Below are 20,074 nucleotides of genomic sequence, written 5' to 3'. Positions count from 1 at the left end.
CCCTCCGTCGAACTGCGAAGCGCTGTAGCGGCTTAAACAACAAGTAGCAACTGCTGCATGATGGAGCTCATTTGCCATTTTCTGTACTGCAGTTTCACGTTACCCTGCTACAATAATCTTATATCGACCGATATATCATCCCAATCAATTTATTGAACTTGCTTTAGTTCACAAGGCAGTTTGGGTATTCATTTTATTGGTTCTCTTCTAAACTAAGACCTTTCTGAACATCTTTCTGCTCATGTTTCTTGTCAACTTGGACTTTTAGTGCCGCATTCCCAGTCCTCAGCAGTTGGTGGCAATTCAAGCATTTCCAATAAGCATGATGAGCAAAACTACAAAAGTACTGTTAGACCCAAGTCTAAAATGATCCTTTAGGTTTGCTCCTTTTTGGAGTTGAAACAAGACAGTGTCTGTAACCATGCTAGCAGGTGTGTGAGGCTGTACTTATTATTTAGCCATCTTAGTTTAGCATGTTGGCATGCTGACATTTACTAATAAGCACCAAACACAAAGTGCAGCTGAGGCTAATGGGGACGTCATTAGTTTAGCAGGTATAATTCATTGTGAGTAGGGTTCGGTGACGTTAGCAAAATCTTTCTATTTCACCCGTATCTACTGGACGAAATGGCATAGCAGATTTCGGTGCTTCATTTTTGTGCCATTTCATGCCTGTGCTGCCCTCTGGTGCTCTGAAACGGACATTACAGGCAACAGAAGCCTCACTGCACGTGACAATAGTTAACATAACACTTGGCAGCAGGTAACGTTAGCTAGTAGCTGACTTAAACCAGATAAAATCCGTAAACCTAAACAGTCTGAAGTGTGGTTATATTTCTCTCGAAAGGATTCCAACACCGGGACGTGCAACAGTATGCAGCTAAAGAAACAGCGTAGCCTAGCTGCACTTTTCGAGACACCATGGCTACTGCCGCAGTCTGAGATGTCGGAGAAACAAAACTGACAGGAATTAATGGTGCATTAAACTGCACCAGGTAAACTCGTGTTATGTTTTAAAAGCATAGTTTTAGCACCAGTATCGGTAAAAACCCAAATTATACCCAACCCTAATCGTGAAGAAGACATGAATGTCTGAACCAAATTTCATGACAATCCATTCAAAAGCTGTTAAAACATTTCAGTCAGAAACCACAAATGTAAACCTCATGAAGGCACTAGTTGAAAAGTCAGATCATCACAAAAGTTATTTCAGTTAATCCTGAGGGGAACATGACTCTCTCTACAAAATTTCATAGCAATCCATCCATTAGGTGTTGAGATATTTCAAACCGATATTGAAATAGTTACAGCCATGCCGCTATAGCCTGGTTAAAAATCTTTACACTCTGTCTCAAGAGTGGCGTTTTTATAGCTTTCACTGACTGCCTCTCTGTCTTCAGTCAGTATTGAGAAGGATGATATTCTGTGCATAGATGACTAACATGCTGTTATCTGTAGAACATAAGTGAATGAATCACTCATTCACACATTCTGTGTGTATGTACAATAAGGCTTGTCTTTTATTCTAACATGGAATACACAGGATGGTGCTGCTGATATTCTTAAAACTATACATTTGTGTTTCAGCAGGTAGTCTATCAAGTATAATGTGTGCAGGATTGTGCTCATCCAGATGTTTATATCTTTCTGTCTCAGTGTTTTCTTTCCATTTTGCTCTCTCAACATCTTTTTCACCTTGCTTTTCCAAGAATGGTGACCAGAAGCGATATTTCTCTGCATAAGGTTGCAGGGGAGAGGCAGAGGCAGAGGGAAAGGGAAACGGAGAGATACACAACTGCATACACTGAACATAACTGAAGTGTCTCACAAAGTATTTAAAATACGTTAAACAACTCTAATCTTCAATAAACCTACTCGGTCATTATCAATGGTTGAAATTCAAAGCAGAGGGTTTGGAGTGAGTCATATTTGGGAAGTTGTGACTTGAGTATGACACACGCTTTGGAAAGAAAGATGCATCCACATCTCGAGCTATTGATGCAGCAGCTGCCATGGCAACAGACCCTTGAATAAAGGCTATGTGGATCATTATGGGGTGACTCACATTCAACGCCAGGCCAATCTCATTACGTAAACTATCTTTAGATTAATACCTGCTCATCTAGCACATGCATACAAATAGTTACACAGTACTGTGTGCACAGTACAGTAGCACACATACTTCAGACATGCACACAAAAACAATTTTGGTCAGTGTTTGTGCACAGACATTGCATCACTCACTATTCTGCCTGTGTTCATGCACACATGCTGTATATACAAGCACTATTCTGCTCAATAGTTTTCTCGCAGGAATTACTCCGAGCCAATCTTTTTGCATTATGAATTGAGATTAAATATGTAAACAGGATCCCAACCAGGAACTAGGATGATCCAAGCAGGCTAGAAAGATAAATTATTGATGCCTTCCTCAGTCGGTTTTAGTGATATTTATGGTACATTTTCCACTTGATAACCCCCTGCGAGCACACAGAAGTGGCTTTACCCAGTTCCCCCCGAGTGACTGTGGTTTGGCTGTTTTTCCACCATGAGACTTCTAACTGGTTTATTTTAGAAAGCCACAGGGTTTCAGGTCAAGCTGGCTGCCTCTGTCAGATATCACAGGAGTTCTCTGCAGAGGGACAGAAGCCAGGGAGGGGCCAACCAGGATTACAGGTTCAATATTTGAGGTTGTGTCTTTGTGTGTTCACAAAGAGGAGTCAGTGTCAGTGTGCTTGTTGCTATGCGTATGAACCAAGGTACACATGTTTGCAAGTACAGATACAGATTCTGCTATTTCAGTTTTGGCCAGTGAAAGACATGGCAATCTTTATTTCTTGTGTCTCCGAGTACCTGTGGCTCACTGAAAAATGACTGTCAAACAAATGCTCTTATCTCACTTTTTCACTTGGTCCCTCCATGTCGCCTTTCTGTTCATTTCCTTTGCCTCCTGTTTTTAATTTCCCTAGCATCTTTCCTCCTGATTTTACCTCATCTTGTTTTAAAATAAAGATATTAATATTGCACCATAAAGTTGGGGGAAACTTAAAATACAGACAAGAAATAATTAGAATGCCCTCTCTGCCTGATAAACACCCAGACATTTCAACCCCACACTATTTGTAAAGCAGGCTTTAGTGGTGTCCAACCTCTGGCCTGACAGATACTGGATTTTTGATTTTTTTAGGCTGGTGATGACACACGCACACGCACACACGCACGCACGCACACACACACACACACACACACGCACACACACACACACACACACACACACACACACACACACACCCTCTATCTCATTGTTGAAAGCCACAGTAAATCCCTTGAAAATGGGCTGAAATGTAATTGAGAGACACAGCAGTTCAACACACCAGCACACCATGAGCAGGGCCACACACACACACACACACACACACACACACACACACACACACACACACACACACACACACACATTTTATTTTATAAGGATCCCTTAAATTTGACTATTAAAAGGTTCTGACCAAGAAATATAATGAGCAAGACATTTTACATTTGAAAAATAAACTTGGATGCACTGTTTCTTAATTACTTCAAACGCATTTTTGGCATTGCTTTAATGCAACATTTCCCTTAACATGCACACAATACGATATATCTGGGATATGCTTATAACAGCAGATATATCAGACTGGCCCATTTATCAGTTAGGCTTTACTCCAAACCCAAGCCAAGATGGTGATGTCACTTGATTAATTGAATTAACAGTGCACATACAGAACCACAGAAGACATTATTTACATTTCCAAATGCTGTTTTGTGCTCCCCATGAGTAAACTGACCTTATGTGTAAAATTGGAGGAATACTCTGCTTATGCTGTTGCTGTCCTGCATGCTTACTGGCAATTGTGGCTAAAGTGCTGCTACATCACTTCTGGAGCTGCTTTATCTCTCAAACTGCAGTTAGTGGGACTATTGCACTTTTATTAATGTGAAAATGTCTAAAAGGAGTCAAATATTTCCCTCTGGAAGTCATAGCAAATTGCTGCTGGATGTTTTTTTTTTTTTTTTTTTTAAATGACTGAACTTAGGCAAAGTCCCAGTAAAGTAATTCTTAAAAAAAACACTACCTTTTAAATTCACTTACCTGCTGTGACCTCATTTGCAGTTAAACTTTGATTTGAATTAAGCTCTTGAGTGTATCTGGCCCCACCGGCATGTCCTAATGTTCTTTGTGTCAACAACTGCAAATTAAATTAGGTTGCAGCTGGTAAAAAAGTCATCTCAGAGGACGAATAAAATCTGTTTGCTTTAGTTTGCTTATTGCTTTAAATAAGTGGGTGTTAAAAGTTAAAGTGTGTATTTGAATATGATTTTAAGCACTAGTATTTTGCAGGAATGAGCATGATTTGCTTAGTATATACTTTGAGTGTATCTGCACAAATAACAGTAAACTGGTGTAAGTAAGTCAATTGACTCATTTCCTAAATGTTGTATGAAAAGTGAATTATTGGTGTGAGGCTGTGAGCTGTTCAGTAGCTTCTACAGCCAATGTGAATTTACCAGTTGCTGATAAGCAGTCTCCAGAGTGCTGCACTGTACTCACGTCTTGTGTATTTTTCAGCACTTCCCTTCTTGACCTTTTAATAATAGTCATACATAATATTCTTTGAATTTAGAGGATGCTAATGCAAGAAACCAACTGAAAATAAAAAGATCTTGACTAATGTGCCCCATTTTCTCTCTTGTTCCTCTCTTTTTTTTTTTATATATATATTTCCATCCACTTCTGTTTTACTTCATCACTCTTTCCATCCTCTCCTTCTCTTCACTCTTGTCCTGCAGGTTTGGATGAGCTACCTCCAGTAGTAGTGACAGAGGTGTGAGGCAGCGAGACCCACACCACCCAACCCCCCTTCAGCCATGCCGCCGCCGGCAGACATTGTCAAGGTGGCCATTGAGTGGCCGGGGGCTTTCCCCAAGCTCATGGAGATAGACCAGGTAGGTGTCTAAATGCAAAGATAAGTAGTTTTATTATCTAAAGTTATTAATATGTATTTAATACTGAATATGGATTTCATAATAAAAAAAACACAGATTTTCATAATGTGGTTGATGTAAATCATGGTCAAAATAGTGGATTTTTAACAATACCAGTGTTTTTATTTTTGTGGAAATATGTGTGTCAGCGATCATTAGTGTCACATCGGATGACATGCTAATGAAATAATTAGCCCAAAAAATGCCTACCTTGTGTGGGGTGAATGACATGTGTACTGTTACGTTGTTTGATTACACATACTGTGTGTGTGTGTGTGTGTGTGTGTGTGTCTGTGTGTGTGTTTGTGTGTGTGACTCATGGATGGGCTAATGATTGTACAGGCTGTGTCACCGTGGCAACTGGAGCCCCTCTCAATGAATGAACCACTGAATGAAACATTGAACTACGGAGTACATGTGCTTCTGGGTTTGACCTCTTTAGCTCTAGTTTGGTCCTTTTTTCATGTTTAGGAATCCACCTCTCCTCCCCTTCTCTGCTTTTCTCTAATTCTCTCCCTGTCGTCTTTCTCTTATCTCTCCTATCTGTTGCCTCCTCCTTATCTTCCTTTGCTTTCTCTCCTGTTCGATTCCCCCTCTCACTCCTCCTCCCCGTCTTTTGTTACAACAGTGAAACTTGCACTGTGCCTCCTCCTCTCTTGTCCTCCACCATCAGCCCCCACCTCTTCTTCCTCCCTCTGCATCTCCTCTGTACAATATACCCTGCAGCAGCATATGGCTGTCTGACTCATGCGATGGGGAGTGGGCTTCAGCTGCTCACGCTGTCTTGAGACCCAGAAAAAAGTGTGTGTGTGTGTATGTATGGATGCAAATTTGTGCGTGTATTTTTTTGTTTGTTTACGTGGGTACTCTGCATAAGTGAAATTGTGCGTGGGTGTATTTGTGTGGCAACATGCATACTTGTTTGTTAGTGTGTGTATACTTTTATCAATTTGTATGGGGATTCATATGTTTGTTTTTCTGATTTTTGTTTGTGTTTGCTCCTTTGCACTGTGCGTTTAGAAGGTTGTTTAGGTAGTGTGTTTGTATGTGCACAAATCATTGATTTATTTCTGTATCTCTCCAAATACCTTCAATGCCTTCATAGGCACGAAAGTCTGACATTTGTGTTGGAACGCTGGGGAATTGGTACAAGTGCAGACAATTGTAAAAAGCATTTTATTGTTCTTGTTTGTCAGAAATGTAATATAAATCAGGGGAAGGACAAGGTGGAAGGGCTGTTGATGTCTGCAGGTAGAAAATACGTTTTGGAAACGAGGAGGATAATTTAAGTGAGACTAAAGGGAAACAAACTGTGATGGTATTTTATACAGTATGGTGTGAAGCAGTATAAAACTAAATAGATCTTAAACCTATGTTAAAAACAGTGGTGATGGTATAGAAATATCGGTGTCATGCACAACAAAGTTCTGACGAAAACATAACTTCTTTAAACCTGCATTAACTGATTTTTTTGGTAACTCGGGAGCAGCGATATATATATATATATATATATATATATATAGTTAATATTTAAACCATTGGTTTTAGCAGCTTTAATCAATTTTGTGCTCAAAGTGTTTGGGAGTTTTATAAGATTTAATTTTCCTTTGCACTTCTCTTCCAGGTGTGCATTGGATTATATAGATTATATGATATAATCTATATAATCCAATGCACACAAAAGAAGTATATTACAAATAAAAAAGGAAAATCTTGTGCATGCCATCCTTTTAGCATGTTTTTAAAAAAAAATGTATTTGTAATATACTTCTTTTTCATAACTATAGATTGCAAATGTATGACACATTCTTCAGCTGATGAATGAATTGTTTATTTGTTGATATACATTACAGTGCAAACCATAATCATCCATAACAAATAAGTTAAGTAAATCAGACAGGGACAAAATGTGTAAGAAACCCAAAATAAGAATGAATCCATTTTAATGGCCTCTTAGGGGAAATGTTTAATTACGCACACATAATGACTCTAGAATAGCAGAAAAATTAAAATGTTTAAGAAGTGGAAAAATATGCAACTAAATAGATCCTTGTGTGTAGTAATGGAAAGAAAGAGAGTGCACTTTTTATCCTCCCAGTTAAAAAGGAGTCAGATAACTGGAGTCCAAGAGCTCACAGACGGTATAGAATCACTAAACATTAGATTTTTTAAAAATCATACTGTAGACTACAGCTTAGCCTTTCACCCTAATGCCAATACACAAAGGTAAATATTCCTTACTTTATTACAGTCGTACATTTTAGTGGAGCTAAGGGTAAGGCAGATGAAGATGTGGTGGGAGTTCAGACAGGGAAATGTGATGGAGTAGGGGAAGAGTAGATGGGATAGTGGATGTGTTGTAAGTCCTGGATGATGAAAGGGTTGGCAAAAGCAAAATGTGTTCAGAGCTCAGAGGTAATATAAAAGGAGCAGATGAAGGCCATTAGAAGAGGAGAGGAGAAAAGAGTTGTGGATAGGATAACTGGGGAAAACATAAACTAATTCAGATTATTTCTAGTGTTAAATGCAACCAAACCCGCCCCAATGATTTATAAACTAAAACAGGCTGTGTATAATGATGTTATTACTTTAAATCTATCTTAAATAAGCTAAATCTCTGAGATGCAATTCAGATGTAAGGTAACCTCTCAAAATGAAGAAAACGTCAACCACCTGCTTCTAAGGGTAAGTCTAACTGTAGAACGTAATCAAATACCTGATCAGACAGTAATTATTTAGATCTAAGGTTTGCTGTCAAGGTTTGGTAATACAGAGGCTAGACATCAAATACTCAAAGTACCATGTTTACTTATTGCACGTTATAAAATGTTTTGCACACGTGGTACTATATTATTACCTTTTTATATTATTTAAATAGCCACAAATTTAAATGTATTAGTTTATTAATAATACAACATGTGGAAAAGCTTTGATTGTGTATGAGAGAGGAAATAGCTCCATGCAATGCGCAATTTTTTTTAATGTCTTTTAAAATATAGCAAACCTTAGCTATTTCTTTGATGATTGAGCATATTAATAATTTGCTCATTAAAAAAAAGCTACAGTGGAACTAAGAAATACTGAACATTTGCGGTACAAACCTGGATTATTTAAGTAGTATTCACGTTCTTGCATGTTGCATATTATTGCGTAATTTTGATTCTTTATCAATATTTTATCATCAGAGGGTACAGGACATACCAATACATTGTTTTTGTTTTTAATTTGTCTAAACATTCTTTTGGCTTAACTTCAGTTCCAGGTAACAAAAAAAATGTCTTAAAATTGCTAATTGAAACCCAATGATACCCTGTAGTAGTACTTTTGGCTTCACTGTAGGTCCTAGAGAGCCTGAGGATGAAAACAGTGGCGAGCAAGCAGATATTTAGTTAAAACATATGTACTTTGCAAGCTCTTGATTTCCCTCCAATCCCTTATTCTCTCTGTTCAACAACCACTCTCCTGCTCTCTCTCACTATTGTCATTCACTCTCCCCCGCTGTGTTTGCTGTTGTTTTCGCTCCATATTATTTAGTTTGCGTACTCCTCATTTTTTGCGTACTCCTCACTCCTCTTCTGTTCACATAAAAGCCCACCCTCTTCTTCTGTCACGTCTCTGCCTTTCTTTACCTGTCATATACTGTATGCCCATCATCCTGCCACCATTATCTTCGCCCTGTAAATCTTCATCACTATTTTGCAATTTGAAGCAGCCTCTCACAATGCTTTGTACATTGTGACTGTATACAGATGCTCATTAAATTGTGTGTCAATCACATTGTGTGTGTGTGTGTGTCTGTGTGTTTGCGTGCATAGTTTTAACTGTGTGATTTTTGTGGCTGAAGTCTTGTGTTCAGATCTTTTACTTGAGTATAAGTAGCTACAGTATACTTTAGTTTTAAAGTGGAACTCCAGAGATTGAGCATTGCCCCTTGATAAAGTTGGGAGACTCACAGAAGACAGAATAATAAAATAAAACGATGTTCAGAATTGGAGCAGCAGAGGCAGACTATCCTGACTTTAAGTCTCAAGTATTGTTCAATATTAAGGATTTCCCATAATGCAACTGAAAATGCACTGAGGCATTGAGAAGTTTGGCATGTTTTATTAAATGGGGGGAAAATGGTTAATTAAAAAAGGCGTCATTATGTCCCACAAAATGAGGTATCAAAAAATGTATCCAAACCCGAGTGCATACAGTATTAGCACAGATATGGAAAATTGATATAAACAATAACCAGCCTTACCATAGTTTAATCGATAAAAATACATAATATTCTAGAAACTGAGCATGTGTTTTTTATGTAACTTGTAACTCTATATACCAAATAGAGTGCGGATCGGGCCACATTCTTCTGTTCGAGTCCGGCCCGCGTCCGACAGAGCAGTAACCGAACCCGACCCGAGCCCGACAGGCATTAAGATATTTATGTCCGAGCCCGACCCGATCCCGACACAGTTAAAATCTCATTTTTTTTCTCATACTAATGACACATGTACGTTTGTTTGTGTGGAAAGCCCGCTTATATTAAGCAACTGTAGGAAATGTCAACAGATCGCCCACGGGGCAACAAGCGCACATTAACACAGGCGCGCACAAGAGGCCCAATCATATAGCCAATTGAAATTAAATTAACATAGGCCTACCAAAAATGGCCCAAGCTAAAATCCCAAAAATTCACACAAGAAGTTCTGTGGACCTAGGTCTCTTATCCATTCATCTTCGTCCGCTTATCCAGTATCGGGTCGCGGGGGTAGCAGCTCCAGCAGGGGACCCCAAACTTCCCTTTCCTGAGCCACATTAACCAGCTCCGACTGGGGGATCCCGAGGCGTTCCCAGGCCAGGTTGGAGATATAATCCCTCCACCTAGTCCTGGGTCTCCCCCGAGGCCTCCTCCCAGCTGGACGTGCCTGGAACACCTCCCTAGGGAGGCGCCCAGGGGGCATCCTTAACAGATGCCCGAACCACCTCAACTGGCTCCTTTCGACGCGAAGGAGCAGCGGCTCTACTCCGAGCTCCTCACGGATGACTGTGCTTCTCACCCTATCTCTAAGGGAGACGCCAGCCACCCTCCTGAGGAAACCCATTTTGGCCGCTTGTACCCTGGATCTTGTTCTTTCGGTCATGACCATGAAGGCTGGGTCATGAAGGCTGGGTCAGGCTGGGTCATGACCATAGGTCATGAAGGCTAGGCCTAGGTCTCTTAATGAAATTCAAATCAACACGAGTGTCCCCAGCGAAGTAAAATGAAAGTGAACACAAAAGCAGCTTATTGAAATGAAAATCACTCTTACTATTGACGAAAGTCCCCCAACAAAAATGGCCCAAGCTAAGTTACATTATAAGCAGTTTTAAATTTAAAATATTCAATGCTTATCGCGCTGATGTGACCGAGCCCGACCCGAACCCGAACATCATTTCTAAATATCTGTCCGAACCAGGCCCGGCCCGTCAGGTACCGTTGGGCCGGGCTCAGGTCGGGCTCGGGTCGGGTATCCATCCTCTAATATCAAATCATTACAATGGAGTAAAAAGTACAGTATTTCCTCATATAGTATAGAGTAGCCAAGAAAATGAACAGTACCTCTAACTTATTGTAGAACAGTACTTGAATAAAGCTACTTGGTTACTTTCCATCACAATATTACAGCTGCTCATCTGGAAGCAGTTTCACATACAATAATACTGAATGAAATGGTGCAACGGACATAGTCAGTGATCCCACATCAGCAGTCGGACAGTTAAATACAGGCTCCTGAAGAACAGCCTTTCATTGTGCCAGTCCCGTAATGTAAAATAATTGCAGCTAACTCAGAGTTGACTACTGTTTTAGGAACCTGGACTGTGGACTAAATGTAGTTTTGCCTTTCTCCACAGAAAAAGCCTCTCTCTGCCATCATTAAAGAAGTGTGTGAAGGGTAAGTCTGCATGCTTTCGGATTTGAAAATAATTCTCTTACGGCTTCTTGCAAAAGCCTTCTTTCTCAATCTCCATACTTATATCATAATAGCTGTATTTTACACAAGATGTTTTAGTACCACTTATGCAATGTTTTTTTTCCCCTTCTTTCCATCCAATGGCTTTTAGGTGGTCCTTGGGGAACCATGAAAACTTTGCTCTACAGATTGCTGATGCCACAAATTTCTACATCACAGAAAAGGTTTGGTTATTTGTATTGTTTTTTTAACTTCCAGGCAGCAGCAGTTTCCAAGGTACAAATGGGCCTCAAGTGCTCACTAACATTTTCTTTTATCTTGGTAAATCTCCACAGAATCGCAATGACATTAAGAACGGATCAATCCTGCGCTTGACCAGTTCTCCTGTATGTTTTATTTCTTTGCAAACACTACTCTTCCTAAACACACTGATCATTGTGGATGCACATAGAGAAAACTTTTTATTTTTATTATCCCATGGTATTTTTTTATTGATTATTTTCCATCCTCCTCACCTCTTTCCACTCTAGTACCAGACTGCAGTCCAGCTTCATGAACGGATCCAGTCGTCCAGCATGGATGCCAAGCTGGAGTCTCTGAAGGACCTGGCCAACGCGTCAAGGGACATCACTTTCGCCCAAGAGTTCATCAACTTAGATGGCATCTCCCTGCTCACTCAGATGGTGGAGAGTGGGACTGAGTAAGTCAATTGTCCGTCCATCTCTTTTGTTGTTTTGGATTTCCTCCATCGCTGCAGTATTTTCCTCCCCTCAGACAACCTTTCATTCCTCTTTGTGTGATGAATTTTATATGAATATTATATGGATGATAGGGAACCGTAGTAGATTGGAAGTATATAGATTCCCCATGGTTAATATACTCAGCTCAAGGTGTTTGATTTAACCTGATTTAAGTCGACTGTGGGTTTGAGCAATGAATGTCTAGCTCTTAGTTATCAGGTGGAGTTTTTGGAGTATCTGAGTTTAGTTTTAGAAGGTGCACTGTGCAGTCTGATTATTTAAATTCAACGCAGCTGACGGACCTGCTTTCAGTTCAGTAACACTCCTCAAATCATCGTATTAAGCTGGATTTATGGTTTGGCATCAGGGGTTACAGCTGGCCCACTGCAGAGGCCTTTGGTTTGGGAATTTATTGTAGTTCAGCATACTTTAGGGCACCACAGCAACAATGTGTCATTATCAGGCCATGTTCCTGAAGTAATTTTGTTTCCATTCTTACATTCACCTTGTGACTTGGAAACTTTTGTTGTCTCGCGAATGAAAAGAAAACTGCTGCCGTGCAATCACTGATAGCGAAGGTAATCTGCTCTTTCACTACCTTAGAAATACATATCTTTGTTAAACATCAAAAATGTCTTTCATGCTGAAGAGGAGAAAATTACTGAGCATTTCTTCAACTTGCTTGATGTTGTCTTCCCTATCAACAATATCTACCGGCATTAGAAAGTTGTAGGATAAAAACACAAGGAGCCTGACCTGACGAATCACAATTCCTTGTCTGTAATATCTCTGTGGTTACAATCTCTGAGGCTACATCCAGTTGAGCCTGCGACATAGCTAAAGAGGCTATCTGCAAAGGATCCACAGCTAGGCCGTAGTCCCGTAACACACTCTAAAGGTCTCATCCAAAAGCTGAGAAGAACATGCCCATGGGCTCCTGTTTGCCTTTGTTTTTACCATGATAATGATATTACACACAACTGAGATAAGAGCTCTGCGCTGGTTTCTTACTGTTCAGCACATCCGAAAAGTGTGTGTGTGTGAGAGTGTGTGTGCGTGTGTGTGTGTGTGGCCCTGGAGACCGTCTCAACTGAAGGTTGAAAGCGTGGACATTTTTCGCTGAGGTGGAATTTCTCAGCCGTGATGCCAGTGGGAAGTGTGTGTGTGCATGCCTGTAGCATACTGTGTGAGTGCAAGGCTCCGGCCAGAGTAAAAAAAAAACAGTGTAAAGTTGCTGTAGGAGTGCTAACACATGCACACAAGCAGACATACGGTGCAAACTGGCAGGGAGGGCAGCAGCAGCCGTCTGGGAAGCTCTCGTTTTCTGCCTCATGCAACTCTCATTATTCATCCCTTTTTTAGCGAGCGAGCGAGAGAAAAGACAGACTGAAGAATTGTTTGCTTGCGTAAGGAGTTGGCTCCACGTACACACTTATGTTGTAAATGCACACTCACCCAAGGTCAAATATGCTCTTACTAAAGGCACAGTAAAAACCAAAAACACTTGAGTACAAGACACTAGCACACACTGCTGTACACATACAGGGAACTCTGCAAAGCATTTCAAACATTATTTGTGCTGGATAGGATTCCTAAATTGAACAAACCTTTCTTACACTAAATAATTCTCCTTTCATGCTCCGGATTGTTTTGTACATAAAGGGTCAAATTCCGGTTAGATATTTAATGTCTTCTCTTCAGCAGAAACCACTTACAATAATGATCTCCTATTTCGGGGTATGAGAGAGCAGCGCTTCCAGCATTATGCTCACTTTAAGTTTTTGACAGGAAATCATTGAAGCCTCTTCTTTTTTTGCATATAATGTTCAAATTAGCAAATATTTGACCCTTGTTTGATCTCACTGCTAGGAGCCATCGCAGCAGCACCGATGTTGACTCCACTCTGCTTCTGGCTCTTTCATTAAATATGTTTTTATGTAGATTACCATCACATTAGAGAGAGAGGGAGAGAGAGAGGGAGGGAGAGAGAGAGAGAGAGAGAGAGAGAGAGAGAGAGAGAGAGAGAGAGAGAGAGAGAGAGAGAGAGAGAGAGAGAGAGAGAGAGAGAGAGAGAGAGAGAGAGAGAGAGAGAGAGAGAGACTTTTCCATCTCAACAGAAGGAGCTTATGATACACAGCCACGCAGATAGGTATCAGTGTCTCACACACAAAACACACACACTCATTAGTATGCCTGCCAACTAACTTGGTGAACTGTAATTATTCAAGAGGCTCAGTGCTGGAGATTCTCGAGGGCAGAGCGGTGCTGTGATCTAATGCGTCTGCCAGAAATGTATACTGGATTCATGTGGAAAGAAGTTGGCAGACTGCTGCACACAAGTGAAAGGCAGATATCGCCCTCTACTGACTAAAACATGGAACCTCTAATGTGGTTTGACTCAGTTGGTGTTCAGAATGTGCAGTGCAACTTTAGCCAGCTTATTATTAAGACGTGTTGTTACTTTCAAAAAGATGGGAAGGGAGACTTTAGTTACGTCTAGGGATATATATATATATCCAAGCAGGCAGTTTTTGTTGTATTTGCACAGGTTTTGAGATGTCTGTCTCTGAGAGGTCTGTCGCCAGCCCAATACAATGGAGGTGAATGCACAAAAATCACATTTAGAATATTGAGCAGAAGTTTCAAGAAACGGTGTCCTTGCTACTGGCTAAGTGTTTTTTTTTATTGGAACTACGAAGAAATATTCCCAACGACAATGATAGTGTTGTTTGATCATTTCTGTGCGTTGTCATCTCTACCCAAGCTTGCTGTGTGTTTCAGCTTGGCATGGTTTTATTGTTTTAGTAGGATTACTGGTAAAATGTATTCACTGTAGGTCAGTGTATGGTAGTTTATTGTTGAATGAAATATATCATTTAATTTCAGTTTGCTTGTGTCTGATTTTATATAATAATATATCATTTTTATGTTGTGTAATAGATTGGACTTGCTTGGAGTCTGGTCTCTTCTTTCAGTGACATTAACTTGACACCAGATTGTGATGTGTGTTGTTCCCTGCTCTGTGCTGGTTTGTTTCCAACCTTTGACACCAAAGTTTCTTAAATCTTTGCAGACGCTATCAGAAACTACAGAAGATAATGAAGCCCTGGTAAGCCCCTCCCCTTTCCCCCCGGCCGGGTAACGTCATTGGCTCTGTGCTCTTTCTAACCTGCTGGCCGAGTCTGCATGATTAAGACTCTAGCCCCAGTGGCTTATGGGAAGTTATATACATGTACATTGCCACTTTCAGGCTTCCATGTAGAAATTGCATGTGGTTTTGGGCAACTACGACTTCCTAATTCTTAAACACAGACTGAAAGAAAGCCAAGATTTAATTCTAAAAACCCAATGAAATAAGACATTTATTAAAACCAATTGCTGTTTTCTATTATGGTTTAGTGCAGCAACATGTATTATTAGTTCTACTACAAGTCTCCCTGAATTAATCTTGGTGTTCTTAAATAGTGCTGCTCAGGGTAAGGGGATAGTCTGTCTGTGGGCTCACTGTGAGGGGTTATTCAGCTTCTTTTATTACTTTCACTTGAACATTATTAGCCAATAGCCTCTTTCACCACAGGAACATCATCCATCCATCAACAAGATTTTCTTTACTCTATCTAATCTATCCTCTAATGTCTACGATTTCATGTAGCATACAGTATGTCATAAAAAATGCCCAGTACCATCTGCAAAAGTATTTTCGTCCTGTGGGTTACTAATTGCCCATTTAACTGTTCACTAATCACCTACCATGCAGCAACACTGACCCATGGTGCCCTCTGTTGATCCAGTGTAGGAATATTTGTGTCCTGAAAGCCTGTTTCTTCAATTTCTTTTTCTTTCAGTTTGTTTTCCTTTGCTGAATTTCATGGTTTTTAAGCTCTGCAAACTGACTACAGAATTAAAACTGTCAGATTATTAAGATTATTGCTTTCTCAGTAAAAGTTTAGATTTAAGATTTATGCACCATAGGTTTTGTATATTTTGATATCACCTTGACACAATGCAAGTACAACGGTATAACATAAATGGTGCAAAAAGGATGAACCAACTAAAGCTTGCTGGGTGGTTCTGCAATACCAATGTTAAGCAGTAGAGATCACTATTGTAAAATCTATTGGTGAAGCCATAAAGCATCTGAAGGTCTACTATAAGTTATAAGCAAGTTAGAACTTCTATATCTGATGCTGATTTCTAAATTTCACATTAAAGTGCTTATATTATGCTAATTTCATAATTGTATTTAGAGGTTATATCGGAATAGGTTTACATAGTTTAATTTTCAAAAAACACCATATATTTGTTGTACTGCACATTGCTGCAGCTCCTCTTTTTACCCTGTGTGTTGAGCTCTCTGTTTTAGCTACAGAGTGAGACATCGCACTTCTGTTCCATCTTTGTTGGGAGTCGCACATGTGCAGTAGCTAGGTCAGCACTATGACCCAGTCAGAAGCAGAGTATGAGGGGATGCCACGCTAGCAACTAGGCGAGCATCATAACGTGTTACAAAGTGACGCAAGTTCTTCACGGAAGTAAAGGCTGGACTACAGCAGAGCAGTTTGGAGCAGTTTGTGAACAGTGTTTTCTGTTGGAGATGGTAAGTCCCTTTGGGGTGGGCTTTTTCACTTTGTAAACCTATAACATGCACAAAAAAGATATATAACACAATAAAGGAAAGGGAAAAAGCCAAAAGGCATAATATGAGCACTTTAAGTACTTCCAGCAGTAATATGTCTTGGATATAACAGCTGTTTAATGCGTTCCCTGCTTTTGTCTCCTGTGACTCTTGCGGAGTGATTTATTCCTCCTGATATTTGTGTAACTGCATGACTTCACTCTATTATGTAGCTTTCTGGTCCTGATTGAACGCCGCTCTGTGCTGCCCGGCTCCTGCTGGCCTTCTGACGGCCCCTGCTGTTTCTTGAAGGCCAGTCTGTCTGCATTGCATCGCAAAACCTCTTTCCCATTTTTTCCCTCTCTCAGTTCTTTTTTCAGCAAGCCTGGTTGAAGCATTGATCTTATGTACTTATGTTCCTCTGTCCCCGCTCCTCCTCCTCTCCTCCACCTCTCTCTGTCTCTGCTGACCGCTCATTCCTCGTTATGTTCCAAGCCATCTGGGCTTTGCAGCTATGCACTGCTCCAAGCCATCTGCTGGAGAGAAGTTTCCTATGGTCTATGTGTGTCTCTGTGTGTGTGTTGCCCTGTAGTTTTGGCGACCTGCTGTCCTTCACTCTGACGGCCTTTGTGGAGCTGATGGACCATGGCATCGTCTCCTGGGACACTTTCTCTGTGGCCTTCATCAAGAAGGTCAGCCAAGAAAATGTCCCATTTAACAGGGCAGGGATTAAAGGGGGACTATTACATTTATAATCCTGCTGTTATACTGTAGATTTGTTGGAAAAGTTTAGATTTCACAGTCACGTAATGTCTGTGAGATTAATACATGGCTGTAAGTTTAGTATTTTCTCCTGATACAGTCATTTAGCCAACCAGCGGCTGTTCTTAATGTTTCAAAATAGTTTAGTGATGATCCTAGTGAAATAAAAGCTACTAAATAATATGCAGGTCACTTTTTTTGCAAACAGATATTTACCTAATTAGCTTCTACTGTATATGGAACGTGACAACAACTAAGTAAAAGCAGTTTTGTTTTAAATTTATATTCCCAGGTGCCAAAAGGAAGGTTTTTTTTTTTTTTAGATGTCCTCCATTACTTTTTATTGATCTCTTTAAAGCATTACATCTTATAAATTATTATGTGTTTTTTGCAGATTCTTTATCTCCCCTGCTCTGTTCTTCCTGCAGATCGCCAGCTACGTGAACAAGTCGGCCATGGACACAGCAGTGCTGCAGCGGTCCCTGGCCATCCTGGAATCCATGGTGCTCAACAGTCAGGATCTTTACCACAAGGTGGCGCAAGAGATCACCATCGGGCAGCTCATCCCACATCTTCAAGGGTAAGTGGATCAGTAGGCTGTATGTATGAAGACTAAATTGGTTGATATTTTTTTTTAAGCTATAAATGACACAGGGATAAATGCATTTCAAACAACCTGGGTAGGCGATAATGAACTACTTACGGTATACATATAGTTAATATTCTTGTGTGTGCGCTATTTTTGTAATTCCAGGACTGATCAAGACATTCAGACCTACACTATTGCTGTCATCAATGCTCTCTTCCTCAAAGCTCCTGAGGAGAAGAGACAGGTGAGGCTGCAGTGTGCACACACGGCACTTACTGCATATACTGTACTGTACATCATTTCCATGGTGGAGTGAGCTTTAAATGTGAATCTACCAGCGTTTTTGTACTGTAACAGTGTACTTTTTGTTTATTTTTGTGTCATGTGTTTATTATCCGTTTCCAGTTTAGCGTAACCGTCAAATCTAGTACAACAGTATTGATTTAAGCAAGTGTAAAAGCCCAACAAACCCCCTCATTCCCCTTCTCTCCATTCCTCTCTGCAGAAGTGACATAGTTTCTCAACCATGCTCTCATTTCTCCACTCATCTCTCTCCTTCACTCGCTCATCACGCTTTGCCCTGTAGCTAATCACATGATCCCTTGAATCAGCACCATAGAGTCCAGCGATGTGCTTTGACATTAATATTGAATTATGCTAACCCAGAGCTTTTCTCCTATGCAGCATGCAAAGACTGCATACAGATTGTAGCACACTTGTGATGTTGCCGTGCTTCTTTTTTTTTGTGTGGCCGAGGTCAAAAGTGCAAATTTTGTCAATGTGACAAGGGTCTGCTCAAATCAGATTCATGCGGTTGGTTGGCAGCCATTTTTAAGCCACCTAATTGTGCTGTTTTAGGTGATAAGCGAACAATGTCTCCTTTTGCTCAGGTGCAGCCATGTGTATACATTTATAGCAGACAGTTTCATTTCTGCAGAGAGCCACTTTTATGATGTGATGTTATGGTGCAGTACCTGATCATCATTTCATGTTCTTTTATACGCAGATCAATCAGAGATGACACATTTAAAACATGCGAGGGCCTAATGACACTATTGGTTCTCACTTTGTGTCTTCAAGTGTGTGTGTGTGTGTGTGTGTGTGTGTGTGTGTGTGTGTGTGTGTGTGTGTGTGCGCGTGCGTGCGTGTGGGGTAAGGGCTCAACAATTAGTAAAGCTATTATTATGATCCCCCAGCCTCCCACTGTTCTGCTGACTCCATTGCCTCTCCCCTCTCCTCCTCCACAAGCTGCACCACTGACAGAAAATGATTTTTTTTTTAACCTCTCAGACTGTCTTTTTCCGCATTCACTCACTCACCCTCTCTGTCTCTGACTTTTTCCTCACTGCACACGATATGGTAGTTTGATGAGCACATTGTGGACATCCTAAATAGACCCCTGACAGTAAGTGCACCCTTGATTAGCACACTTTCTAGTATGCACCGTAGAAGGCATTGGTTAGGGCATTTAGTATTCCGTTTTAAGATTAAGTTCTTCTTTGGGATGGCTTTCTTATTTTCTATGGCCGGTCAGTTTTTGTTTATTTTGCCCGCATTCATATCTCATTTCAACATAGAAACCCTAAAAATAAAAAAAATGTTTTTGGTATATTGTTGTGTCTTATCTTCTCACTCTCTCTCTGCCTCTCTCTGCTCTTTCAAATACTGTCTTTTTATCTCTTTTTCTCCCTCCTTTTCTTTCTCCCTCTATAGGAGATGGCCCATATTCTTGCCCAGAAACAGCTGCGCTCCATCATTCTCAGTGTAAGTCTAACCATGCCCTTCTCCTCTTTACCTCTCCAGTGTATCCCTCTCTGCGTTTCCTTTTCTGCCTGTCTTTATCTCTGTTTGGCTTCATGCCTCTGCACCAGTGTGATATCAGAAAGGATAATGCCACTTTTGCTTCTGTCTAACGTCGCTGGTTCTCATCTATTGTACTTACTGTCTCACACCTGTTCCCTTTTCTCTCTTTCATCCTCTGCCTCGTGTTAAATCTCATTTCCCCCCTCTCCTGCTCCCTCATCTGACTTGTTCTTTCTAATCCTCATGATTCACTCCCAAATCCTCTTATTCTCCTTTGTTATCTCATACTTTCTTCCTCCAAAATCCATGTCTTGTCTTTCTGACCCCAAAACCTGTTCTCTCACCTTCGCCTTTCCTTTGCACATCTAACATCTCTGCTCCCCTCTCTATCTTACTCTCCCCTGCTCTTCTATCTCCCCCTCCTTCCTCGTCCTCCTCTGTTTGTCCTCCATGCCGTGTAGAACGTGATCCGGAGCCCCACACCCATCAACGATGAGATGGCCCACCAGCTATACGTCCTGCAGGTGCTCACCTTTAACCTGCTGGAGGACCGCATGATGACCAAGATGGATCCCCAAGACCAGGTGGGGGACTGTGAATGACACAG

General features: G+C 40.6%; 1 protein-coding gene across 3 annotated transcripts in view; it reads left to right on the top strand.

The window, feature by feature from the left end:
• The window catches only part of elmo1 (engulfment and cell motility 1 (ced-12 homolog, C. elegans)), a 101,719-nt gene that overhangs the window by 32,495 nt on the left and 49,150 nt on the right, over positions 1-20,074 (top strand). For all 3 annotated transcript variants that reach the window (XM_078267285.1, XM_078267286.1, XM_078267284.1), the window contains exons 2-12: positions 4,828-4,983; positions 10,900-10,940; positions 11,110-11,182; positions 11,294-11,344; positions 11,489-11,658; positions 14,772-14,807; positions 16,906-17,005; positions 17,504-17,655; positions 17,830-17,908; positions 19,378-19,428; positions 19,929-20,051. In XM_078267285.1, the coding sequence (XP_078123411.1) occupies positions 4,906-4,983; positions 10,900-10,940; positions 11,110-11,182; positions 11,294-11,344; positions 11,489-11,658; positions 14,772-14,807; positions 16,906-17,005; positions 17,504-17,655; positions 17,830-17,908; positions 19,378-19,428; positions 19,929-20,051 (954 nt within the window). In that variant the 5' untranslated portion in view covers positions 4,828-4,905. The remainder of the gene's footprint in view (positions 1-4,827; positions 4,984-10,899; positions 10,941-11,109; positions 11,183-11,293; positions 11,345-11,488; positions 11,659-14,771; positions 14,808-16,905; positions 17,006-17,503; positions 17,656-17,829; positions 17,909-19,377; positions 19,429-19,928; positions 20,052-20,074) is intronic.

This window comes from Sander vitreus, chromosome 14 (assembly GCF_031162955.1).
Source record: "Sander vitreus isolate 19-12246 chromosome 14, sanVit1, whole genome shotgun sequence".
Lineage (NCBI taxonomy): Eukaryota > Metazoa > Chordata > Actinopteri > Perciformes > Percidae > Sander > Sander vitreus.
The sequence above is the reverse complement of the archived record's forward strand: the minus strand, read 5'-3'. Positions and strand labels throughout refer to the sequence as shown.